This window comes from Pholcus phalangioides, unplaced genomic scaffold, assembly GCF_987345545.1.
Source record: "Pholcus phalangioides strain wild (caught in Gottingen) unplaced genomic scaffold, Ppha-v1.0 ptg000010l_1, whole genome shotgun sequence".
Lineage (NCBI taxonomy): Eukaryota > Metazoa > Arthropoda > Arachnida > Araneae > Pholcidae > Pholcus > Pholcus phalangioides.
In genome coordinates, this window is record NW_028301603.1 from 3,524,310 (window position 1) to 3,552,112 (window position 27,803).

A 27,803-nucleotide genomic window follows, 5' to 3' on the forward strand; every position below is an offset into this window, starting at 1 on the left:
TTACTAATAACCCCTATTTTATTTGAAATCAAGATTTCTCAGCTTTTTCCTTTATTGATACCAACCATGGATGGAATAAATGAAGACTATAGTATTTAAACATCACAGATCATGACAATTCATTCATACTATTATCAGGACTTGACAATTTCCAGGGTGCCATGGTGACTAAAAAACTTATATTCACGCCTATAATTTTCTATGCGTGATTACTAAATTGGGGTCTCAGAACAACACAAAAGTTTTAGAATTTATGCGAGCTTGTCTACCAACATAGGAAAAGAATCAAGTCCCGGGAATCTAGAAAAAAATATTTTTTCAACAACAGTTCCCCCCAAAATAATTGGCTCCTAAAAATAATCAAGCCCTGATTATTCTCATCACAAAGAAACCAAATCCCTGTTTATCAGCAACTTGCACTCACGATTCTCCAGTTTTTATGATTTTGACTAATGAAGCAATGTTATTGTTCTTAATTGCTGTGCGACATAAGTTGATCACTTGTGTTTTGGGTTTTCCAACTACAAAAAAGACGTACAAAAAGTGATGAATTAGAAAATATCCATCAAACATCATTTTCGAAAAATAAAATAAAAATTTATTATTTTGCATGAACATTATTGATTCTTAGATTAAAAAAAAACTCTTCCCCCCCCCCCCCCCCCCATGAAAGTTTGTCCCCATAATGCTATAGAATAAAATGCTATTATCATAGTATAGGGGAAAAATAATGCTTCTATAAAACACTGTTGAAAAATTAAATACTGCAGAGATACATGTTTAAGATTCAGTTATTTTGTGAGAAAACCAATTAACCAACCTCTTAGTCTTCCAGAGCGTTGTATGATTTGGTTGACCTGCTTCAACGATGCCATTAGATCTTCATGATTGGTAGACCTGATTTTATAATTGTTGATGAGGTCTTTGTTTAAGGTGTGTAGTTCCTGATGCCACTGCCGCATGGATTTGCTGCAATTACATCACACATGTTATAAGTCTCAGCATATTGAAGTAGCACAGTGGTTCCCAAAGTGTATGTCGTGACCCCCTGGGGGTGCAACGTTAATGAACCAGAGTGGGGGGGGCGTAGCAGATATTCTTCGAAATAAAAACATCTCGTAATTAGAAATTTATTTTTATTTCTCGTAACGATATGTCAAAACTAAGAAAACTATTTCACTCAGCTGAGCTACTAACCATTTACATGTATCATATGATATAAATTTATCAAATTCTACATGTTCAATAATCAATAAATGAAGTTAATACTTATACAGTTTTACTCAAAAAGAATCATCCGATTCCAAAATTATGTATTTTTTTAAATTAACAACACAATGCTAATCATATGTGAATATAAAGCAGAAATGTTCACATTTTACGAGCCATATTATTAATGACAGTAGTTTGTTGTTTATAAAGTTCTTTTAGTGAAATGGCGTCTAGTTAACAGGAACTTCTGTGTTCTTTCGTTTTGAAGATGTCAGCCAGTAATTACTGATCAGAGTGCTCCTGAGCCTACTGTTTGGTATGTGTTGAGGAAACAAATGTGTTAAAAGCCTAGTGATGAGCTAAAATGAATGAAATTATGATTTCACATGCAAGAGGCTAGGCAATGTGGATAGTTTGAAATTTCATAATCAAGCAGATCTGCCAACTAAATATTGAAAAATAATTTGATTTTATTCATCATTGATTACACCCCTCGGAGTTGCATCGTAGTATATAATAGTGCCTAGCCAGTACTGGGAGCATTTGCAGCGCCTGGTTTACTGTTTTCCATTATAAACCCCTCAGGAGATTGGCCAGGGATGCATGAAACTGATTATCATTGATACAAAAATTACAACCAAGATAAACCAACCCCACATCTATAGCTAGTTATAACCTGTAATTTATGAGGTGTTGGGTGAACAGGTGTCCTGAAAGCAATTTTCAGAACAGGACATTAATTAGCAAAAAATAGGGAGTGTCTCAGAAAACTGAGACATATGGTCATTCTATAACCATACCCTGGGGGGGGGGGAGCACCAATAAAATTACTTCCAAACTGGGGTTGTGCTTCAAAAAGTTTGGGAACCACTGAAGTAGCACATTATATTTAAAGCATTACCCTGACTTTGGGATTTTTGTTTCTTGAATACAAATACAGTAAAATCCTTCAATTACCGATATATAAGGAAGAGAAATTGGCCACAGAAAAAAAAAGTACAGTTCAAGTTACCAAAAATGAAAAGAGTTACAAAGTAAAAGAAATTTCACAAAATAGTTTAGATAAAAGTGAAGTATAATAACACCATAAGGTAATTGAGATTCTACTATATTGAGAACATAGCTCTTTACTACCCTTATCCAGTGAGAGTATGCAATAGTGAAATCCCATAAAAAAATTCAAAATATCTATAAGGAGAAACACTATCACCATGATTTGAAGGCGCATGTAGAAATAAAAAATATAATTCCTGGTTTAATTCCTTTCCTTATGGATTTTTGGCAACAAATTTGGAAAAGGTAGAGTATATTAATTTTTATAAGCAACTTGCAATAACTGATTCCATCAAGAGGAGGGAAAAATGTTCTAAACATCACATATTATCCTAAAAGCTATTTAAATCAAAATACTTATGGTTGACAGCATTTGAAAGTTTTCTTTTGAGTTCTTGGAGGCGAACATTCAAGGCCCATCATTTGGGGGGGAGTGAGGAGGGGGCGTTGCCCCCCTGGCTTTTGAAAATACACTAAAGATGGTATATATGATTATAAATACATTGAGTACATTTTCTTTGCACCCCCCCCCCCTCCGGAAAAAGTTTGGCTCCCCCTGGAAAAAGTTGAAATGATGGCCCTGCTAACATTTAAGGAATTAGCTATTGGTAAAAATAGACAACCTGTATGATAAATGTTACTAAATATAAATCATCAAAACTAGTGTCCTCATTTTATACCTGGGCACTAAAGGAGAAGAGATGAGTGGTGTATTAATTGTCCTCCTAAAATTCAGTCAACATATTCTTTATCTCTCTCCTTTGTATCAAAAAAAAAAATTTTTAATACTCAGTTTTGGTTCAGTGGTGAAGAGGTTATTTGATAATAAGGGAAGATAAGCAATTGAATGAAAAAATATTCCAACCCCACCCTACAAAAACCAAAACAGAAGGAATAAATTCTAGCTTCCTCTAACTAAATTAAGGCGAACTCAGCTTGCCCACATCAGAAAAGACATTAGTGGAAATTTTTTGTGTTCCTAATTCATGACCACCAACCAAAAATCAAGAGAATGAAGCCAAAAATACTCACTAATCTTTCATTAGTCTAGCATCTTCTGCTCTGACCACAAGATTACGTATGTAGCCCGAATTGTCTGCCATATCTGCTGACAGTTGTTGACGGACTGCTTGATACTCTTCGATCTATACACAAAAATTATAATGCTATGAGTATTATCAAAAGACATTTGCTATGTCTGTTATCAGTGTCATTCATACAAAAAACTGTTTTCCACACTAAAAGACTGTCATTGGTATGAGTTTGTCCTCAATGATTCCCATCAGGCATCAGAAGATATTTGTAGATCTGACTGACTTAATGTTTATAAACATCTTTCCTGATGATACCAACCATTAGTGATTGAGAAATGTTGAAAATAGCCTCATATATATACCAGAAACGGTCCTTCAGCCTGAAAAACTCCGCGCCGATTGAAAAAGCCCTCAAAAACTAGTTATTTGGCTGCTTTGTTGCAGCCATGGCCCCCACCAGGGGTGGGCTGACAAGGCTCCAGCCCTGGGGCCCGGAACGATTTTCCCAATTTTTTTCTTTTTCACGCTATAAATTCATCATAAAAGGGCCCGTGAAAGTCTGGATGGAGGCCCGCAAAAGATCCCAGCCTAGGGGCCCTGCTTCAGGATGTGGTGGCCATGGTTGCAGCATAGTCAATTTGTGTGCACACACAGGATAGAAAGATGGGACCTACAGTTTAGAGTCAATTTTAAACATCTGTACAAAGATCACCATGCTCCTGCACAGCCAAATGTTGATGAGCTTATCATACAGGTGAAATACAAGAACTATTTAGCATTAGCAGTTGTTTAAAAAGTATTTCAAATACATATACATGGATTAAATAGATTCAATCAAATGTTGATTTTTTTTATAACTAAAACTACAATATTTTTAATAAAAATTAAAATATGAGCATTATTTTCCGTTGAAAAGATTTTTTCAAGTGAAACATTAAAGAATCAAGAATCCAATAACAGCTATGCCAAGTAACAGAGCATTTTGAATCACCTTGGTCAACAAACTGTTCAAGGTTTCAATTTCTTGCGGGAAATGGGCTGTAACTTGCAAGTCATCTATGTTCAGAAATTGAGCCAATGACTGAATGAGCTCTCCTGCCAATTCCATATCATCAGTTTTTATGAACATCTAGAAGGGTAACAAACATGCAAAGGGGATCATTTTTATATTATCAAGAAAATTTTTGGACAATGCTATAGCATGCATATTTCATGATTAAGGTAAAAAAGTTCAAGGTTACAACATTTCAAGTGAAAGGAAGGAAATAGCAGATTTTTAAGGAAACATAAAAGTAAATATGAATGAATTTTCATATTTCGACTGTTTTTAGTTTAAAAATGTATATACAGTGGTACTTTGAACTAAAAGTTTAAATTACTCCAGAAGGCTTGTATCTAGAAATAAATTTTCCCGTATGAAACCCATGAACATCCCCTTTTATTCATTCCACACACCCCAAAGTATTGGAAGAAAAAATTAACATGGTGCATTTATGCACTGCAAGTACTGCATGCACTGCATGGTACATTTATGCAGAATAAAAATAGTTTCTCTCGTAACATAAATGCATTTGAAACCAGTCTGACAATGATGTCGACTTTCTTTGAAGTGGTAGAATGTACCATTATGTATTATAGTAAAATTCTGTTTACCTGAAACCCTGTTCACAAATATGTGTTTTTCGAGATAATTTTTCCATTAGTGATACGCAAGTTATCACATAAGTCCAAAACTCTCTTATTAATGAAAATGTTAATTAATGAAAGCGAAGAGATTTCCCAAGAGCAAATAAGCAGTGAAGGCACTTTTGAGGAATTGCTTGATTAGAGCAACTGATAAAATAACTGTGAGGCAGCTTCAAAGTAAAGAATGACCAAACTGTCTATGTTAGTTTTATGTGCATTCCATTGCAATATAGCAATTGTATATTTGGTAGTACTGAACGTTCAAATCAATAGATATTCAATTATCAGAAAATTTCCACTTACTAATGTAGCCTCATTAAATTTATGTCAGGTAATTAAGGTTGTAATGTATGATTATATATCACACGTGTTGTGAATGAGTTTACAATAGCATTGAATGAATAATAGCTCACAAGTTGGTGCATTTTAAGAAAAAAATTTTCTTGAGATATCTAGAGATTGATGCACCAACTTTCAGTAATTACACAATACTACTCAAACTATCAAACAGTAACTTCATCGAATAGAAGGTATAGGGACAAAAAATACAAGTAATGAAACATAGATAAGCAATAGTGTAATCAGACCTTTCTGAAAATTTAAAAATTTTGGAATGAAAAATTTCATTGTTCATAAAGTAAAGAATCTTGAGACAGATAAATTCACCTCTAGTGAAGAGTCCATAGATATTATTAGAGGTTGTTGGGTCCTGAGAGAGAGAAACTGGATATTTATCTGGCCTTGTACTTCGAGATCTTCACTCAACAGGAAATTGGTATTTACCCAATGAAGAACCTATGATAAATGGAAAATTAAATGCCTTTTATAAAACTTTCTTGATTCCCAGCAAATTTGTTTTTTTTTCGATTGACTTATCTTACTGAAGTCTATGGAATATAGAAAGTCTAACGTTCATTGTTAGAACAACTCTTTAAAGGCATTGATGAAAATAAAAACAATTAGCAAGACAAGAAGCCACTCAATGAATTGACATGTTTTTTCTTCTCACAAATTGATTTTTTAAATTTAATTTGCCATTAGTTTATCTATGTTTATGATTTGGTGAAATCGAGTATTGTTGATGTTTGCATGAAAAGTTCATTTTCCTGAAAACAAAGTCCTGATACATTTAAAGTTTGCATGCATGATAAATTTAAAAAAAAAGAATACAAATTTCTACATTTCTTACATCACGCAAAAATTCTTTTCCTGTATTTTCTCATTTAAAGTCAAAATCGGTTACAACAACACCTCAGCTATAATGGCACCTGGCTGATTCACATATAAAATAATGTTAATAGTCCTTGCTTATAACGTCGATAAAAATGCAATGACCTCAGACATAACACATTTTTGGTCGTATTTGCGTCTTTTTTTATGGTGTTATCCAAAGAATTTCCTTTCAAGATCAGGGAATACTCAAATACTCATCTGCTAATCTATCGATATCTACTGATGAAAAAAAAAAAGGAAATAACATGTTTGACATTCCAACTTGGTCATTTACATGACCCATAAATTGTTTTTGAGAGACATTTTAATTCACTGTGATTCATAATCACACTTTATTTTCTGTCAAAGGCTGCTTGTACATAATACAGCTCTCCGAGACCGTTCATCCCTTTGGGAAAGAGCGCAAACCATCCCAAGATGGTCTCTCTGGGCGGTCAGCGGTCATGTCATGTACATAATACAGCTGCTATGTGGATCGAGTGGTCATAGTGATGGACTAGCATCACAAGGACCTGGGCTCGAACCCCACAATGGTGGAAACTGAATTCGGTTTTCAGTGGTTCCTGATTTTGAGGCACGAATGCAAGCCAATCTCCCTGTTATAAAAGTCTCATAAAAGAGAGCACCAGGTCTACAGCGGTACAAATATTCAATCATAACACTTCATCCACAATTTCAAATACAGATGGCAGTACTGAAAAATCCATTTAAAAAAGCCTCTCCCCAGAAAGCAGGCAGAAGTACAGCACGATACAGACATAATTCAAGCATTTCCATCTTTACTTCAGAAAATGGAAGACAGATGGAAGCTTGAACACGAAACAAGTGCAACTCGACAACATAAATACGTCAGAGCCACACATACACTCAGAACACATTCCAGCATGCACCGATTTGTCAGAAATTCCATAGGGGGAATGTGTATGAGGTGCATGTATGATTAAGTAGTAATTAGTACTGAAAAATCAAACACAACCCTAGATACACATGTAGACTGTCAGTTACACACATACTTTGTTTCAGACTCTGCCACGAAGCTGGGTAGGTAAGATTTGGGCGACAGGGTAAGTCAGATGGCAGTCCTGGTATTCACTCCTTCGTTGTACAAAATACAGGAATCATCAATTTTGCTGACATTTGACAAAATTTTTGGCCAGAATTGGCGAGGTCCCATATTTATGATTCCAATTTTCTGTATTTTTCTCGGTAAAATAAATTCAACCTGATATAAGACCTCGGTTATAACAACCAAATTTTCTGTGGAATCTTTTAATATTATTATAACCATTTCTATGTTTTTCATTTCATATGTGTGTGTTCAACTATATTTGATCTCTTAATTTTCAGCATTAAAAAAAACTCATGAAAATGTCATGTTTGAATCATATGAAAAAACATCATAACCACATGCTTTCTTATCTTACTTATGAAAAATGGAAAAATTTCCAAATGTAAAGACAAAATTAATTGCACAATAAATGACACAGTAATATCAGTTTCATAGAACATGAAAATTGTAACTCAACTCTTTGGACTCGATCATTGACAAAGAACTTGACATAGCTTTCTGGTTCTTCTTCAACGGTATTACCACTGCAAAGAGCATACATGGAAAACCGTGGAAGTTGACGAGTCAGTTCAAACACATGAAAGTGAGCACTGAGGAAAAAAAACACATTTCCATGTATAACCTCAGCTGTCTTACACAAATTTCAAAAGAAGGAGAAAAAGAACTATTAACACTTTAGCTTTACATTTATGCATAATTTTCTAATACACACAACTGATCTTTGATATTTTTATTTAGGTAGAATCAAAGGATTGTGATATTAAATTAAAATAAATTTACCTTCCTTTATATCCAACCATAGCTTTTATATGAAGATCTACAGGCAAGTCTTTGGGAGGCCATAATGGTATTTTCATAGATGAAGAAAGCTGACTTTCTTTAGGATGACTGTTACAAAAATAAGAAAATTAGGTTTCATGTTATAGCAAATTATCGAATGAAATTTATTTTATGAATGTTGATATTTATCAAAAAATAAAAATTGTAATGAAAAAAAGAAACAGAATTTTCATTTGAAAAATATGAGAAATGTTTTAATCAATTCACAACTGCTGTGACAGTGAAAAAATTGATGAAAATGGAAATTTCTACGATGCACTGGTAATAGTTACAGATAAAATCAAGTTTTGTATTAAAAAAAATACAAGTAATAATTTACATGACATGGCATTCTCCATCAAATATTCCCTCAGCAAATATCAACACACTCCGTACAATGGTATCGTTAGTTGTTTGCAATGCAATTTCCACACAGGGCTATAGCAAGTGTAAAAATCAAACTGCTGTAGAAACCATACTATAATAATTGAATATGCATGATGAAATTATTAGATTTCAGGTTAATGAAAGCAAGATTCTTACCCCTGATGTTTCTGATCCCATGTTTATGGTAAGTCCGGTCTTTAGTTGTGTAGTGGCCTTAAGAAAAGGGGAAAAAGTGTTTTATATTTTGTTTTTTATCCACTTGGCACAAGAAAACAAAAGAAAAATTATCATTGTCCATAACCAAAACTAGTTATACTTTCTTTACTAATGTCACATGGTAATCATAGTCCTGAAAAATTAGCATCAAATTTAGGAGGGAAAAATAAAAATATCTTCCACATTGTTTTACAGTATTGACAAAATTACTGAACTAGCAATAATCAAATTCGTGGTTACCCCATGAGTAACACGGGTGATTCATCATACATGGCTACCCGAATGTAAGCAATTTATACAGAGAGGCAATTTGACTTTTAGGGAGTGCATTAAATGATTTCTTTTGCATTTCTTATGATTCTTATTGTTAAATATTTTATATTAATGCATTTCTAGTTTCTATTACACCTTTTGAATTTTTATTTGCTGTTTTTTTTTATATCAGTTTATATTATTATTACAGTAGATTCTATATAATCTGGCTGTATACTAATCCAGCCAGAGTTTTTTTTTTTTTTGTTTTTTTTTTGAGCATTTAAAAAGAAAATGTTTGTGTACAGAAGTTTACATTATTTAAATGGGCTTTTCACTTAACTTCCAGTAATTTGGCACGCCTTGGTCTGATATGTGCCTGATAAGCAAGAGCCAACTTCATATTATATATTCTTGTATATTGTTCTACAATATTCTTGTATTTTTGAAATAATTTCTTCGTGATTTCTTACTCAGTATTTTGTATAGGTGTTCTTTTATTTTTCTCTTCCATGGATGCCACCTTTAGAAGCTTGGACTTCTTTTTATTTTTGTGTGTGAATAGGAATTAACTTTTTTTTATTGATTGTTAATTGTTTGAATAATATGAATTGCATGCCAAGGAGAGGACACACCCCATAGAAATTGCTAGGTGGGGCTTACCAAAACAAAAGTTGGAAATTTACTTAACAGGAGGAGCAAAACCACAAAACATGGTCTAAGAACTTACTCTGGGATATGAAAGGGCACATACAAGCCTAAGACTCTAGGTGCATATAAATCTATGCAAATGAAGTTCAACGTATGTGAATACGCTAATCAGTTCATTTCATCACCCATTTTGCTGATAAGAGAGCTTTTTTTCATTACACTTGTTGGTAAAAACTGGGTCATACCAACTTCCAAAAACAAGGTCAATGACACAATAGCAAGTCATAGAAATGTGGTAGGTAAAAAAATGGTTGTAGATGAGAAAATATTCACAGCAGCACTTTGCAATGATATTAGAAATGATTGAAAAGCAATTCCTGTTGCGTAAAACTAAATTCAATATCACAATAATGCAAAGGCAAGGTATGATGTTTGGGTACAGAGGCAAACTCACTGGAATAACTCCAAACTGATCATTTTGAGAACTTGGCCGAGGTTGCATGTGAACATTAGCACTTCCAACTCTTGCATTCTCTTCATAGTTGTGAAGTTCTAAGAGAAGAGCCTGAAACATATGTGAATGTGAATTTGAATATAAATAAAAATAACCAATTTTTAAATCTACCACACATTTGAGAAGAAAAGAATGTTTTGATCAGAAAATGTTTTGATATAAGTAAGACACTTTCCCCCAAGAAAGAAAACACTTTTCACTCGAAAAATAGAATAATGTCTTAGTATCTATTGCGAATGTATTCAATGATGTTATGAAATTAAATGCAACATAGTCTTTTCTCTTGACCGCATACAATCCAGTCTTTTACCACTAGGCAATAAATCCCCCAATTTCAAATTTTACAATAACCTATAACATGGAAATGAATATGAACAGATGTTTGATTTCATACACATCAAACAGTTAAAGAGCAGCTTCTTTATGGTTCATGATTATGAACAACAATTATTAAAACAACTCTAGCAAAATTACATAAGATTAAAATATAAAGTAATGAATAAAAGGAAGATTTTTTTTTTATTTTTTTTTTTCAAAAATTCAAATTTAAACAAAAACAGGTAAACATTACATTGATTTGTAACTTTTCTACTTTAAAAACCCTGTAATAAATATATATTCTAGATGTTTTCTCACCTGTTTCTTCTGAGCTAAATCCCTGATGGTTTCTTGTTCAAAGTTTGCATCTAATAGATGATGTCGCATTTCTGCACTTACAGCTTGATATCCACGGACTGATGAAGATGCGGTGGAAAAAAATAATTTTAAGAGAAAAGAAAGCATATCACATTATAATGCATTAATTATACAGGGTGCATAGCAAATAGGGGATATGACATTTTATTGGCGAACTGTTGATCCTAGAGCTATACTTTTATGGTGATGCTAGTGCCGGTGGATGTGTCTGGTTGTTATTTCGGAAACATACAGTCATGACTCCTTTCTTTTTTTAGTTATTTAATAGAAGAGAGAGAGACTTTTACGACATGTTCGGTCGACAGTTGGAGCCAGACTGAACTCCAATACAAGAACACACTAGATAATGCCTAGCTAGTAAGTGGCATAAAAAATATAATAAAAATATAAAAATTGTAGAAGACAAGTAGCGCCACAGTACTCCCCCACGAGTCTGAAGGACGGCATATGGCACAATGTACAAAATATGATAATATAGTTACGACGATTTGACAATATAGTTACGACGATTTGACAATATAGTTACGACGATTTGACAATATAGTTACGACGATTTGACAATATAGTTAGGGCAACTAATATGGCATTAACATGTGCAAAAAAAAAAATTTTGTTCAAAAAATACGCAATACGAAAATGTTTTCAAAAGTAATGAAATATTCATATGCACAAATTAATAGTCGAGCAAAAAAAAAAAAAAAAATAATAATAAATTACAAATGATCAAAAATTAGTAAATGTATGTATATGCAAAAACGATTACTAGAATAGATAATAGACATATATAATATACATATAAGAACATTGAAAAATTAAAATTTTGCAAAACATAATACTAATTTTCAAAAAATGTTGCAAAAAAAAACAATAATATTATTAATTTCAAAAAATATGCAAATAAGAATAATGTTAAGGAATTCTTATACGAACCGTACGCCCTGATCGAGTTACATAAGGCTGTTTCGGTTCAGTGAACGATGATTGCTCATTAAAAGTGCAATCAAGCAAAAATGCTGGTTTCAATCTGTCTATTGAGATTTTCGCTAGTTTGCCTTTCATGTTCACTGTATATACTTTTGGAGATCGTTCAATCACTTCATATGGCCCCAAATATGGTTGTTGAAGGGGCTTTCGTACAGTGTCCAGCCGCACGAACACATGGGAAGAAACAGCAAGTTCTTTATGAACGAAAACGTTGTGAGTTCCATGCCTTGAAGTTTGGATCGGACGTAAAGTGTTTATGTGATCTCGTAGAGCACGTAGAAATTCCGGCTGTGTTGGCTGAGGGTCGGAACTACGGAAGAATTCACCAGGTAGGCGCAATGGTGATCCGTAAACCATCTCGGCAGCAGAAGTGTTGATGTCCGGTTTGATGCTGGCTCGGATGGACAGAAGTATGGTAGGTAACACTTCAGTCCAACGTTCCGTGGCATGGCAGCGTATGGCACCTTTGAGCTGCCGGTGGAATCTTTCAACGATGCCATTGGAGGACGGATGATACGCTGTCGTGCGTGTTTTCTGAGTTCCAAGAAAACGAACGAATGCGCGAAACAAATCACTTTCGAATTGTCTCCCTTGATCGGTGGTAACCGATTCCGGAACTCAGAATCTGCTAATCCAGCCAGAGTAGAATGTCTCTGTGACAGTTTCTGCTTTTTGGTTTTCCATCGGGAAAGCCTCTACCCACCTGGTGTATCGATCCACACAGGTAAGGCAGTAGGTGAAACCCCGAGAAGGAGGAAGAGGACCAACAATGTCGATGTTAATGTGTGAGAATCTGCATTGGGGCAAAGGGTATGCACCGATGGAAGATCGAGTGTGGCGATGCACTTTTGAGCGTTGGCACTCGATGCACGCCCTGGTCCATCGTGTGACATCCTTGCGTATTGAACTCCACACAAATCGTTGACGAATAAGGTCCACAGTTGATTTAACGCCTGGATGGGCGAGGTTATGAAGGACCGTAAACACGTGATATCGGTGTTTTTCTGGTACGTAGGGACGGATAATTCCAGTGGATAAATCACAAAAAAGTTCTGTACCCTGAGGACCGAATTTGATAGGTTTTATATCGAGCACCCCACCTGGTTGTCGGAGGGCTGTTAATTCAGCGTCTGTACTCTGTGAAGTAGCAATAGCTGCGTAATCAATAGAGTCAGGTAAATTAATTTCGGATAATCTGGAAAAAGCATCCGCTACAACATTTCGCTCACCCTGAATGTAACGAATGTCCGTAGAAAATTGTGATATATACTCTAAATGACGTCGTTGTCTGGGAGAGCTGTTATCATTAACTTTGTGAAAAACATAAGTTAGAGGCCTATGATCACTGTAGATCGTAAATGGTCTGCCTTCTAACATGTGTCTGAAATGTTTAATAGAACTATAAACCGCAAGCAACTCGCGATCATAAGTACTATAGTTCTTTTCAGTTGTCGTTAACTTTCGAGAAAAAAATGAGAGTGGTTCGACGACACCATCGGAAGTTTGTTGTAAAACAGCTCCGAGAGCGAAATCTGATGCGTCGACTGTCAATGAAAGATGAGCATCATGTTTAGGATGAGCCAAAAGCGTGGCATTGGTAATAGCATGTTTACACGTTTCGAAAGCAGCAATAGTTTCCCCCGACCAGGCGATGAGAGATTTATCTTTTTTCTTCTTTCCTTTGCACAAATCGTGTAAGGGAGCCTGGTCAGATGCTGCGTTTTTTAAGAAACGGTGGTAAAAGTTGAGAATTGCTAGAAATCTTCGAAGTTCATCAACCGTTTTTGGTTGCGGATAATTACGAAGAATGTCGACTTTTTCTGGCAAAGGAGAAATGCCGTTGCTGTTAACCAAAAATCCTAAGAACTCTATCTCAAATTTCCCAAATATGCATTTATCAGTATTAAGAATTATACCAAAACTGTTTAAACGTTCAAAAACCAATTCTAGATCCCTAAGATGTTCTTCTTCTGTTGCTGATGCAACTAGTACGCCATCTAAATATGCATAACAGTTCAAGTCTCTTAAGACAATATCTATGAACCGTTGAAATGATTGTGCCGCATTAGACAATCCAAAACACATATATAAGTACTCATAAAGTCCGAATGGGGTAATAATGGCAGTTTTTTCAACAGACTCAGGATCTAAAGGTATCTGATGATAAGCCTTAACCAAGTCCAATTTAGAAAAAATGTTTTTTCCCTGCAGACCGTAACTGAAATCATGTACATGTGGTATAGGATATCTGTCTGGACACGTTATAGAATTAAGTTTTCTGTAATCCCCACATAAACGGTATTCTCCATTACGTTTAGGAACAATGTGTATCGGGCTTGCCCATGGACTTTTTGAAGGTCTCAGTATGCCCTGATCCATTAGCGTTTGAACTTCACGCTTTGCAATAGCAAGTTTCTCTCGAGAAAGTCTGCGGGCTTTGGTAAAGACAGGAGAACCTTTAGTAGTAATGCAATGTGTAACGCAGTGTTTTTTAGAAGTAGCCCCAAGCATAGAAGGATTCGTTAGATTAGGAAATTTAGATAAAATTTTCAAGTAGGGCGAATCTCCACTAATGGTCTTTAAGCCTAATGTAGGGCAACTGGCATTGCTACATTTGATTGAAAGTGAAGTCAAACTGTCAATCAAACGAGACTTTTTTACGTCAACTAATAGACCATAATGTTCTAAGAAATCAGCACCTAATATCGGGCGATTAACATCAGCTATAATGAAGGACCATCTAAATAGTCTGCGTAACCCTAAATCCACTGATAAAGATTTGCAACCATACGTAGAAATTTTAGTATCATTAGCTGCGTATAGCGAAAAGTTTGTATCTGCTGCTTTATGTACCTGTGTATCTCGTGGGAAAACCGAAATGCTAGCGCCTGTGTCCACTAAAAAACCAGTACCGGATTTTCGATCATGAACAAAAAGGCGAACTAAACGCCGGCCATCGCCTGCTGCCGCCAAAACAGATGGGCCCATTAGTTTTCCGACCAATCACAGGGTTTAATGCATTTTGATGCTTTTCGACCGAATTTGAAATGGTACCAACAATAAGGTTTACGTTTGGGTGTACCATCACCACTAGACCTCTCTCTAGACCGAGAATTTGAACGAACTCTTCCCTTTTTGTTAAAATTTTTCTCTCTATAGCGGGATAAGTGGTCAACAGCAACGGTCAAAGTCGAAATTTGACTTTGAAGTGATTGCAAGCTGATGGTTTCATTACGGCTGACCTCAGAAATAGTCGGTATGTGCCCAGTGACTTCGGTAATTTTATCTGCCATTTCTGCTAAATCCGGCAATGTATCCTTACTAACAGAAAGTATCTGCTGTGTATGGATAGGCAAACGTTGTAACCAAAGGGTTTTAAGCACTTCATCTGAAATTTTCTTGCCAGCCAATGTATGCATCTCATGCAACAACTGAGAAGGTCGCCTATCCCCAAGAGTGAGCTCTTGGAGTAGAACTCGTAAGCGGGAAGTTTCCGACAGTGAAAACAGTTGACAAATGCGAGTTTTTAACTGGTTGTAAGAATCATATGTAACAGGAACTCTGATCAAATCGCTAACATATGATAACACTTCAACATCGAGAGCTGTCACAACACAGTGAAATTGCGTTTTAGGATCAGTAATTCCGGCAATTTTAAAGTTCGATTCAATCTGAAGAAACCAAAGATCGACATCGGATTTCCAAATCGAAGGCGCGCGAAAAGAAACACGCGAAAGTTCTAATTCAGAAGACATACCTGTTTCTTCGGTAGCGTTCGGCATATCCAAAAAAAAGTTCAGCACAATCCAGGAAGAGAACTGAGGAGATGCCCCCTCAATCAGTCAGCAAACGCACCACACACAGGGAAAAAAAGAAGAAAGGCAGCAAGTAACATATTACGAAGCGAGAAAGAGTACTTGTTTTCGTCTGCTTTCGAGTTCGTGTCTGTCAAACATCTGCTTTACGTGGGTCACCAGTACTATGGTGATGCTAGTGCCGGTGGATGTGTCTGGTTGTTATTTCGGAAACATACAGTCATGACTCCTTTCTTTTTTTAGTTATTTAATAGAAGAGAGAGAGACTTTTACGACATGTTCGGTCGACAGTTGGAGCCAGACTGAACTCCAATACAAGAACACACTAGATAATGCCTAGCTAGTAAGTGGCATAAAAAATATAATAAAAATATAAAAATTGTAGAAGACAAGTAGCGCCACACTTTTAATTAGAAAAAGTTTCTAAATAGCATTTAGTACTGGATATGTCATTTATATTTCAAGGGGTAGTACAGTTATTAAAATTTTTTTTTGTTGGCATCAGGAGAGATAGGACAACAACTTTTTAATTGTGTTTTAGGATACATGGGGACTGCATAAAAAGTCAATTTTTATTTATTTTAGTAACCATGAAACATGAATGACATATCTGAGTACTGCACGCTATTTGAAAACTCTTTCTAACTGAAAGTATATCTCTAATATCAACGGTTCACCAGTAAAATGATATATCCCCCCACCCCCCCGTTTGCTATATACACCCTGTAAATTTTTAATGTTCCAAATGAAATTCGTAATATCTTCTAATAATGGTTTGAATAAATGAAAAATGTAAGAGGAAAGAAAATGATTTTTTTATTCTTGCAAAATAGACAGTCTCAAAATATCTGCAGAATATCTAAGTTTCACTAGACTAGTATACCTCAACATTTTTTAGCACATAAAACACATGCACACAATCTTATTCTATCGCTGTGTAGTGATTTACTAGAAAATTATGAAAATCAAAGTTTTGTCCGAATTTATATTAGGAATAACAGTAAAACGCATCTAGAGATATGTGTGAACTACCCATTTTTCAATATGTGCTTCCATCTATTTTCCAAATTAGAAGCGAAGAGAATGCAATTCCAGAATAATGTAAATGGTGTGTTTGTGTATTTATGTTGGAGAGAGAGAATATAACCTAATTAAATGCTGGAATAATGTATACAATTTATAACAATGTATTTTTGTAATGTTTTAAGACTGTTTGCTTGCTGCGATAAGACATTCACAATAAAAAAGAGCACTTACACATATGAGTTAGAGCAGCGGTTCTCAACCGGTGCTCCTTGTGCACTTCCCAGGAGCTCAGCAACCACTCGGGGAAAATAAAATGAATCAGTAAATTTGATAAATAAATAAAACACAGAGGCCTAGAGGGTTCCACCATATAAATTATATAGTAAAAACACTCCTCAAATCAAACAGGGCTCCGACATGGAAATTATAAACTGAAAAGAGCTCCGCGAGTCAGAAAAGGTTGAGAACTGCTTGAGTTAGAGAATCATTGCACACGATTCCTCAATAACAGAGAATCATTTCAATTCAACAAAGGCTGTATCATTGCTGGTATATAACTTTTGGTACTTTAACATAAAATTACATTGTAATAACCTCATAATGTCAAGATTCAAAAAACTTTTATTTGAAGCCTGATCAAAATGTTGATGTACACACATAATTTTTTGATCTACATAGTATGACTTTAGTAAACTGGTAGCACTGTAATGGTGAGTACGTTAACTTTCAGCAGAGTAGATATAGTGTTAGGTTTAGGTTGAGCATAAATTATGTAATCATTCAGAATCAACATTGAATTGCAAGTCTGAATGTAATTAAATGTATTTCCATCGCATATAAAACGATGAAAACATGAAGAAAAAACCTAAATATGATTTGATTCACACTATTTTAAGCATGAGTGCTCATTTGTTTGATCCAATATTTAAAAAACAAATACTGAATTTCACAGATATTATTTCTAAACACGGAAACAATATTTAGACGCTTCTACACTAGTGACATTTTGAAGGAATGCAATTAAATTCCTAATTTGCTCAGATAAGTTAACACATACTACTTGTTTTGTTACTAAATCAATAAAAAAAATCACCTTCACCATCCACAGCACAGAAAATCAGTTCTTCTTGCCCATCGAGCCTGTAGTCACCTTTAACAATACCAGCAATGCAATGAGAAAAGTTGTCTTTGAAAACCACTTCACCAGACTGCATGTTTCTTGCATCAATCTGGAAAAGTTCAAATCTTATAAATCATACAAATAATCATAATTTTTTTTCCTTTTTGCAATTATTTCAGTGAAATAAGCTACTGGCTATTGAAATAACGTAACAAATGTACTTTTCCATTGCTCCAGCCTGTGATGAGCTCGGGTACTCCATCACCATCTATATCAAACTGGAATATGCTTATTGCTTGATTCTTGGACTGTAAAATAAATTATCATTTTAATAACTTATTGTTAAATAATTAAATCAAATAATTATTAATACAAAACTAATTAAATAATTTTTACAGGTGTTAAAAAATTATACAAATGGTTTTTGCAAAATAAGCAAAGATATTTTCATATGATGAGTTTCAATCTTAAATGCTTATACAATTCATGCTGTTTATTGTGATCACAATTATTAATACACAATTAATTACAATTATTATAATTAAAGCATGCAAATATAAATTTATTCCTATGTTGCAATATTAATCTGACGGGCACAAAAAATATATTCATAATTTATTTATTGCATTAATCAATAAGCTGATTACACCTAAAAATAAATAATTAACAGAAACCTAAAATAAGTAAATAAAATACTTTAATTCTCCAGGCTCTTTCGAGACCCTTATAGACTCCAACAGTTCCGTTCGCCAAAGCGTAACCAAAATATTCCCCCATTACTTTACAGAGACCTGTTACAGCTTCCGTTTCCGTCATTTCAGCAATTATAGCATCGTCTCTGAACACACGGATGTCAAAATCTTCTGAGCCAACGATGAGCTTGAAATGAGTTGAAATTTAAAAAAAAAGTATCAACATCTTAGATCAGCTTATTAATAATTGCTTATTCTACTTTATGAACACAATATGTATGAGAAAGATTAATACTCGAGAAAAATTGCCCTCCCACCTTGAAAAAAAAGTCCATTTTAAGTTTAAGAAATTAATACTTTTGTGTATGAGAATATGAAGTTGCTTTACTGAAAACTGGCAAAAGAAATGATACTCTGACAAAATTAATTAATATCCAATTTTGGTTAATTATTTGCTAGAAACATTAATAATTGGCAACTTATAGGATGTTTACAGCTGTTGCTAAATGAATGTGAGTCTCGGGTTGAGGGGCTGTCATGTGTTTGAGTATTGATTCAACATTTTTTCAACACCAGGTTCATACAATCAGGAAATATCAGATGGAAACTGACTGAAACAAACAGAATGTAATCAAAATTATTATTACCTGCACAAGGCAGAATGAATCTTGAAAAATACGCTGCTATTTTTGGACTGACTTTGCTCGAATGAATTGACTTCCTAGGGTTGTTCAATTTATAAAATTTCCAGAATGCTTCCAATGCAATAAATAAGTTATTCAATTTATTTCTTTGTATATCGTGATGCTGGCCCATGGAAAAGAAAGGAGCTCCTCATGTTTCTCAAAGTAAGAGGGATCAAAGTTCAACCTAATGTTATTGTTTCTTCTCCATAGTTGCAGCACTGAGGATGTTTGAAGATCTCTACTGCTCTCTGTATAACTAATTAAGTAATAGTTTTTGTTACAACAGAAACTTGGTTCCTTCGAATTTGATTATGAGGTTATTAGTGAGGTGTGTAGTTACTCAACAACTGTAAACTTACCTGTTTGGCCCAACCTGCAATTCCTTTCATGTCCTGGTTGATATTGATCTTTGATTCACCAAAGGGGCACAGTAGTCTCTAGCCATGGGCGGCGATACCGGGAGGGGGGGGGGGGTCAAAAGTGGAGTGGACAGATTTAATGTATATATGTATATATGAATTGACATCATCATCATCGTGCCCCCCCCCCCTCAGACTTCCAAGTCTATCTGCCTATGTCTCTAGCTAATAGAAAGAATTGACAGATTTTTCTTGTTTGCTTGCCTATTGTCTTGATGTTTTGACTCTTCAAAAGTTTAATATGCCTCTTTTTGAACAAAATGATAGTTTGACTTTCTGTGAAAGTACTTGTCTATGTTTGTGTTTGTTTGCAGTAAACACCATGGCAAGCGCTTTCCCCCTCCCCAAGCCCCCACATCTTGCAGCATGTCCATGTGGGCTACACGAATTTTGTCACCCAAAGTCACTCTTTGGTCATTCCCCATGATCATACACTAAGTCATTCTTTTGGTCACTCCCATGCCCACACACTCTCCAAATTACTCTTTTAGTCATTCATATGCTTGCACACTGTTTTGGTCTCTCGCATGCTTGCACACTGTTTTGGTCTCTCGCATGCTTGCACACTGTTTTGGTCTCTCGCATGCTTGCTTACTGTTTTAGTCACTAACATGCTTTCAAAAGCTCTAGGTTAGTGAGTGACTTAAAGCATGTGAATGCCAGGTCACTCACTGACCTGGTCCCTCACTTTGTAGATCATGCTTTTGGTCATTCAAACTCATTCTTTGCTTGAGCTCACTCACCTGCTTTCAAACGTTCTAGGTCACTGTTCTGGTCACTCACTGACCTAGTCCTTTGCTGTCTGGGCAAAGGCAGATTTAATTGAGGGTTATGCAAATTTTGCTGCTCTTCTCTCATTCTACTAGTTTTCTTAGCCACTCATTTCTTAGATTTGCCATCCCTCTGAACTTGTCGCCCTGGGCTAGTCAGCTAAGCCCTCCTGTAAATACACCCCCTGACCCTAGACTGGGATCTCTGCCGGGCTCCAACCCTGACTTTTCATGTCCCCTCCCCCATAATAAATTTATAGTATAAAAAACAAAAAATGAGATTCATTCCGGGCCTCCAGGCTAGAGCCCCCATCAGCCCAACCCTTGTGGGGGAGGGATACGCAGAATTCAGCAGTTTTTGTCATCGACAGCTTATAAGAATACTTAGTAGGGGGGGGGGCAATAGTCTTTTTCCAATTATTATAGTGAACTTTATGTTTTTTACAAATTCCATTCAGATATCCTTTCCATAAATTCATGTGATAGATGTGTGATGAAATACTTTAGCTATCGCTCACCAATGGGATGTTCTGATCAGTATGCAGGATATTCTAAAGCGGGGGGGGGGGGGAGTTTTTTTTTTTACTGAAAAACCATAATCTCAGCTCAAGGTAAACTCTAAACACTCCTCCCCACCGTTCCCTTTGTGTATGTATGTATACCAGTGGTTTGGTACAATGTAAATGACCCACCACTCAAGCTGAGTCAGTCCAAAAATAGCAGCTTTTTTCATGATTCAGACAGTCAAGACCCGCAATAATACTTTTGATTCAGCTCTGTATCACTTCAGCTGGTTTTATTCAATATCTCATGATGGAGCAATATATATATATATAATCGCATCAAAAGCATACTCAAACTCACAACAGCTCTTCAGAATGAATGAATTTTATACTATATTGGTAGATATATAAAATGAGGAAATATGTGGTAGGCCAATGCAGAAAATATCATGAAACATGCACATAATTACTGCTTACCTCATTGTAGGAGTCTTGATTAAAATCACAAAGTGCCATTGCACTAACATTATCACCAGTAACCTATAAATATAAAAATAAATTTATGTAACTAACAGGCCATTTAAACATACTTTCAATAAAATGTGCAAGACTGCCCTACAGAATGTTGGGGGGGGGGGGTTATTGCAAGAATGACAACAAAAGAAAAACCCTATAAGCAAATATAATTACTGTCCAATAGCAGTCATTGCCTTCTTCATCATAGCCTTGTAAGGAGCAATTTCCACCAACTAGAGCCATTGTCTTCTCTTGACTGCCAAGGTTCCCGACAAGAACACAGTTCGCTCCATCATGCACCTTGATAAATAATCAGAGGTCTCAGCAATGACAAAAATACAAAAATTTATGTCTAACAATCGTCAAAAAATTATATTAAAAGGGTATTGGGGTATTGTTATAACACTGACACATATATTGACTGCACATTCTCTCCAATTTATGTAATTTACTTCTACAGCTACCCTTCATTACATAGCGCCTCCTCTCATTATAAGATATGTTTAGCACTTCTTATATTAAGACCACCATAAAAAATTCAATCAAAATCAAAGCCTTGATAAAGTTGTCAATTTCATAATACATTTTTTTGTCTCTCGACATATGCAATACATAATGAGGAGTTACTCTAATACAATCAAAGCTTGCTATAGCGACGATTCTCTTATAATGACAGATAGGATAGGACTCAAATTTTTTTTCCCATGACAACTATCCTATATGTTTTTCTTTTTCATATAATGACTATCCAATATAACACAGATTTTTGACTGAATGGGGGAGTATTTCGACAAAATGGGACACAATGTGGGGGGGGGGATCATTATAACGAGTGTTAACTGTATATACTTCTTTCATCATTTTGTGTGTGATTCACATCATAAAAAATTATACTTCAATAAACTGTCAAGAGGTTTTTTTATATTTTTTTAAAGAATGCGACAGGCGATTTTAGTTCATGTTTCAAAGTATGGTTAAATCCCTCATGGTGGTCATTCTTCTTTTATGGTCAAATAATGATTTCCCTTGCATAATAAGCATATGCATTCAAAACCTCTAATTAACTGTCACCCCTCTTTTACGGATGAATTTTTTTGTCCCACAGGTGTTCACAAAAGAGGGGGTTTTACTGCACTTAATAGTTATGAGATCCACAAATATTTGGCGACATTTTCAGTTTTGTCATAGCATATTTATCAAGCGGATGTTGGGAATTCTGTATTTTTATTTTTTTAGTTTAGCAAGTATATGGTATTAGGATGCTGTCTAATCTGTTATCTATCGGCCGGCTATTATTCATTTCATAATTTTTGTCGAATCTACATAATAAAGGATTGTCACTGTCCACACAGTCTGGTCACCTGAACTTATATTCTGATTTTCACATTCAGAATGTGACATGGATTTGCTGCCTGTGGGCAACACAAATTTTGCCACCCTCTTCTCTCATTCTAATATAACTTTCTTGACCACTCATTTCCTATGATTGCCACCTTTCCAAACTTGCTGCACAGAGCTATAGCAAAGCTTTTTTAGTCCCCCCCCCACTCTCTCTCTGTCACTCTTTTGGTCATTCCCATACTCACACATTCTCAAGGCCACTGTTTTGATTGCTCACTGAGCTGGTTCTTTGCTGAGCCCTTACAAGGGTGGGGCTCCAGCCTGAGAGACTGGGATGATATTCTTATCATTCTGTGTTTTTTCACAAAATAAATTCACCTTAGAGAGAGCTTGCTAATATATGGCCTGGAGACCTGCTAAAGACCCCCAACCTAGGGAGCCTGATGCAAGATGTAGGGGACATGTTTCCCCCTCTAGATCACCCTTTTGGTCACTCCCATGCTTACGTGTTCTCTTGGTCATTCTTTTTTTTTTCTTGTAATGATGTAATCCCCTCAATCTCTAGACAGAGACAAGTTTTTGGTTTTCCCGCCCTTCTCCCATCCTACTTTGATTTCCTTGGCCACTTATTTTTCAAATTTGCCATCCCTCTGAGCTTGCCCCCATCTGAGCTATTGCCACAATATAAGCACCCCCCCCCCCTCCTCCCTAGTAAATATGCCTCTACCTGCATCCTGTTCCTGAGAAGAAACAACACCAATTTCAGTGGCCAAAGGAAAATATGCTGGAACTCATTAAGGCCAGAGTTGACAACAATTCAGAGAAATGTTTACAACCAATACATACCATTTAAATAAAAACAAATAAAGTTGGTAGAATACTTTGAATTCCATAACAAGGGTTGTTATTCATCAACCAAGAACTACTTACATCTTTGTAAAACAAGTCAGTGTTATTTTCAACATCATATGCCAACAAATTAGTTGCGGTTCCGACCACTAGGACGTCAGCTTTTGATTTAGCTCGCAAGGCACCTGCAGTCACGGCAGTGATAGACTGATTGATATTCAGGAGATTGATATCCCCGGATGCACCGACTCCTGCCCATCTGCTTCCGCTTCTCACAGTATTCGAATGAGGGTTATGAACAAATATCTGAAATAAAAGTAAAATACATTTTAAAATGATAACAGTTTCGATAAAAAATCTTAGTTGACAAGCTTACAAAATATTCATACCACATTCACATATATGGGAATTTTATCTCAGCTACCTGAATAAGAATTATACAGTAAAGCCTCCTCTAATGACCATGGGCCCCACAAGGGTGAGGCTCACTGGACTCTGGCCCTGGGGCCCAGGACAATCACCATAATTTTTTGTTTTTTCATGCCATAAGTTTACTATGGAAGAACCTGTGAAAAATCTGGCTTGGGGGGGGGGGGCCCACCAAAGATCCCAGCCTGATAATATCCTGTTATGTAGGGGGCCAGAGACAATGGCCATATTTTGTTGAAACTGAAAGCATTCCAGACTTAATATCATTGTTAAGTCTATTAGATGTCGCCACATATAGTTGTGTCCTGGGCTACTTAAGTGATCCTTAAATGCACCATGTCATTTAAGTTATCTGGAAATGTGTTGCACACCCTTTAATTGAAGTGGGAATGTTCTGCGGGTCAACTAAGTGTTCTGGAAATTTGTGCTGCTTTCAAAATTTCATCATTCTTACAAAATTAGGTTTGAGATCGCGGGCCACATCAGATGAATCAGAAGACCAGATTTGGGTTGGTTGTCATGGGTTGAGCATTTATAGTTTAATTCAGGGTTCTTCAGATATGGCAGGCCGAATTAAAACATCCCCAGAGCCCACGAATTCATGCAATTTAGTGACATCTTAACAGAAGCGAGCTAATTGCCCCCCCCCCACCCCAATTAAACAGAGATAAAAGTAATTGAAGACTTTTATTTATTCTGAAATTATTTCTTTTAATAATTATCAATTTTGATTAGTTCTGAAAATCCATGATAAAAATTGTCTCCCTTCAGTTGGCGCCTTCTGCAGCTGCATAGTTTGCTGGATTCAAGAGGTTTGGCCCTGGAGCAATGACAACTGAAGAAAAATCTATCAAGAATTTTGTGGATGTACGATTCTCTTATAATATTATTATATATTATAAGAGAATATTATATTCTCGAAGCACATACATAGCTGTAGAGAAAAATGAAAATGATTCGTGAAATGAACAGAATTTTCCAACAGCGAAAACATCTGGTAAAACTTTGAATGTCATCAGTAAGGCCCTTCTTAAGCATGAGGTGTGACAAAATTCACTGACTATTCTATGACTTGGGAAAACATATGCACAAAGTTATTAGGGAATTTTCACTTTAAACGAGAATAATTTCTCGATATCAGAATCAACTGCTTATAATATATTATATAAGAATCAAAATAGGTGAACCAAACATGATTCTTCTAAGCGGTAGTTACTGTATAATCTATTTTTGGCTCTGTTTCACTTTTGGCGACTTTTTATCATGCTTTCAGGCACCAAAGAAAAAAATTGCCAACACATCGCCAAAAGGAGTTATATTATAGCTGTTCCCTATTCCCATTTGATTGTAACATATCCATATGCCCAGCCGTGGAGAAGTCCATACCTAGTCATTTTTCATGTATATTTACTTTTGACATGCTTACCTGAGTTATTCGGCATGATCATCGCAGTTGATCCATGTAGCCAGATTCCGATCATCATGATTTTTCAATATTATTATACTATTACGTAAATGCATGTAAATAAGATTTTGCTTGTCTGAGATTTTATACTAATTTCTGTGACGTTAAATCTTGAATCTGATGGGCTCGTGTGTTTATGTATGACATTGAATTTCCCTATAAATACCAGTTATGTGTCATGAACATTCACTTCCTCTTGGACTCTCTTGCGGTTATGATCTGAATGATAGCAAAGTGCTTTTAACATTTCCCTATCCTTTGCACGTTAATGTATAGAATGCAGCAAATCTCGTCTTGGTGGTTGAGTCGCCGTCCTTGCTCTGATGATCAAATGAATATAATTTCCACGCTAAAAATCATCCTGATGCCTCGACTGTCATAAAGTCAATGACCATATGTGCGACGTAACTGCCTCAGTTCTCTTCTCTTCTCTTCCTAAACTGCTTGTAGGCTGACTTGACATTGCTCTCTCAGATGATTCTTGTGGTGTCCGTGCAAAAGTGATGCAGATCTGCATTGAATTCCTAGCTGTTCGAACTGTTGCTGTGGAAAAGTGGTTCCAGCGTTGGAACAGACTTCCTGATATGTTCTAATCTGACATATGTCAATCAAGCACGATCAGTCTAATTTACCAACTGTGATAAACTTTGTGATATTTTATTAGCGCTAAGCTTTAGAAAATTAACCGCATTGTGTTATGGAAAGAAAATCTGAATTGCTTTTTTTTTGTAACTTGAACTAACTGTAATAAATGTTTCAAGGGAAAAATTGTGTCATGTTATTATTTATTGCTGTCTGCTAACAATCAAATTTTGTGAAAAAAAAGTCAAGCTGGAATGCAACTAGTTTTCGTTGCATAAATTTGGGGGACTCTACTGGGATAGTTTACGTTGCATGACCACTTTAACCAGATGTTCTCTGTAAACTGTTTTTAAAGGAGTTCTGCGTTTTAAGCCTATTACCCTCTACAGCAGCGGTTCTCAACATTTTTTGACTCGCGGAGCCCTTTTTAGTAAAAAAATTCTATGGCGGAGCCTCATGGGAAAAATTTTTAATTACTGATCAAAGTTACTGATTTATTTTTACTATTTAAAAATATTTATAATCATTTTTTTAAATTTTACTGTTTTTTTATTATTTTCCTCGAGCGGCCGTGGAGCCCCTGGAGAGTTCACAAGGAGCCCCAAGGGCTCCGCGGAGCACCGGTTGAGAACCACTGCTCTATGGAGATATGTACTTGATTATATAACCTGTTTAAAAAACTGATTATTTCCGATGAGAAAACTTACTTTATCAGATGCTGTCGCTGCAGTTAAACAAGGATGAACCCCATCATATTTACCGAGTGTCACTCTATGAGGAAGTATTTTATGATTTAGATTCAAGGTAAATACGGGCACAAGCATGACTGGATTTTCACAATGGGCGCTGGGGTATAATTTTTATACAGAACAAAGCTATATGAACTGCTTTTTCACGTGTCATATCTCATAATTAATGAATTTTACCAAGTTGTTAAAATAATTGGTAAAACAGTAGAGACATCAGGGATGGGTGTTGAGTGAAAGTGATGCTTTGTTTGTTTACACTGTTGCTAAGTTGCCGTCCAGTTCAGTTTGTGGGCTTCACTCCTAGGAAACTGCAAGGAATAAAAAACTTTTTTTGCCATCATCAACAAGAGTCACGCTTAATTTTAAAACTAGACGGCACTACAAGTACTATAGATCTCGCAGCGAAACTGTCTTTTCACCTGTCGTCCGCTTTCTCAAAAGGTTAATTGTATTAGTCGTCTTTAATTTTGAAGTTAGTGCAGCACTAATACTATAGAGTTCACAGAGAAAACTGTTTTCTACTTGTCGTCTGCTCTTTCAAAGGTCCATTGCATTAGTTGTCTGTAATTTTTAAGTTGGATGACAGCAACCAGTAATTTCGATCTCACAGTGAAAGCTGTCTATTCACCTGACGTCTGCTTTTTCATTAGGTGGTAGCACCAGTAATGTGTACAGTAAAATCAAACAGCAAAACAAATTTCTTTATCTGTCGTCTGCTTTATTCAAGTACCTCTGTTTTGGACGTATCCTCATGTACCAAAAAAAAAATTAACGAACTCGCCCACCGGCTCTGTTCGTGGAATTCGCTTGACAGGAACCGAAATTAATCGAACCGACTCATCCGTTTTATTTCAGTCTCATTGCTTTGGATGTTCCCTCATCTGTCAAAAAACTGACTGAACTATTCAACTCAGTTCTCTATGATCATTACAGCATGAGTTATGTTTAATTTTGGTGATAGATGACAGCACCATCTCAGCTCACTCGGAACTAGACTGAATGGAAAATTCTTCACAATTTAAGAACAGAAATTTA

The 27,803-nt window shown here is 35.6% G+C and overlaps 1 protein-coding gene across 1 annotated transcript; it reads right to left on the minus strand.

Annotated features, from left to right (window-relative positions):
* On the minus strand, positions 1-27,699 carry LOC149080758 (BBSome complex member BBS2-like). Its single transcript, XM_089237447.1, has 18 exons — positions 26,727-27,699; positions 23,625-23,849; positions 21,528-21,653; positions 21,315-21,377; positions 18,464-18,646; positions 17,989-18,075; positions 17,741-17,876; positions 10,763-10,860; positions 10,067-10,177; positions 8,650-8,706; positions 8,447-8,544; positions 8,068-8,175; positions 7,745-7,877; positions 5,652-5,780; positions 4,291-4,428; positions 3,298-3,410; positions 821-969; positions 1-521 (listed from the first exon to the last, which is right to left on the minus strand). Exons 1-18 carry the CDS (start codon positions 26,841-26,843, stop codon positions 421-423), a joined length of 2,172 nt encoding a protein of 723 aa, XP_089093573.1. The 5' UTR covers positions 26,844-27,699; the 3' UTR covers positions 1-420.
* Between the last annotated feature and the right edge of the window lie 104 nt (positions 27,700-27,803).

Bases quoted from the DNA above. Each gene is read 5' to 3' on its own strand.
- LOC149080758 (XM_089237447.1), bottom strand. From the start codon at position 26,843: ATGCTTGTGCCCGTATTTACCTTGAATCTAAATCATAAAATACTTCCT. The intron at 10,861-17,740 runs GTGATTTTTTTT...CATCTTCATCAG, and splicing joins CTGTGCTGTGGATGGTGAAG to TCCGTGGATATCAAGCTGTA. The intron at 4,429-5,651 runs GTGAATTTATCT...TTACCCTTCTAG, and splicing joins CTATGGACTCTTCACTAGAG to ATGTTCATAAAAACTGATGA.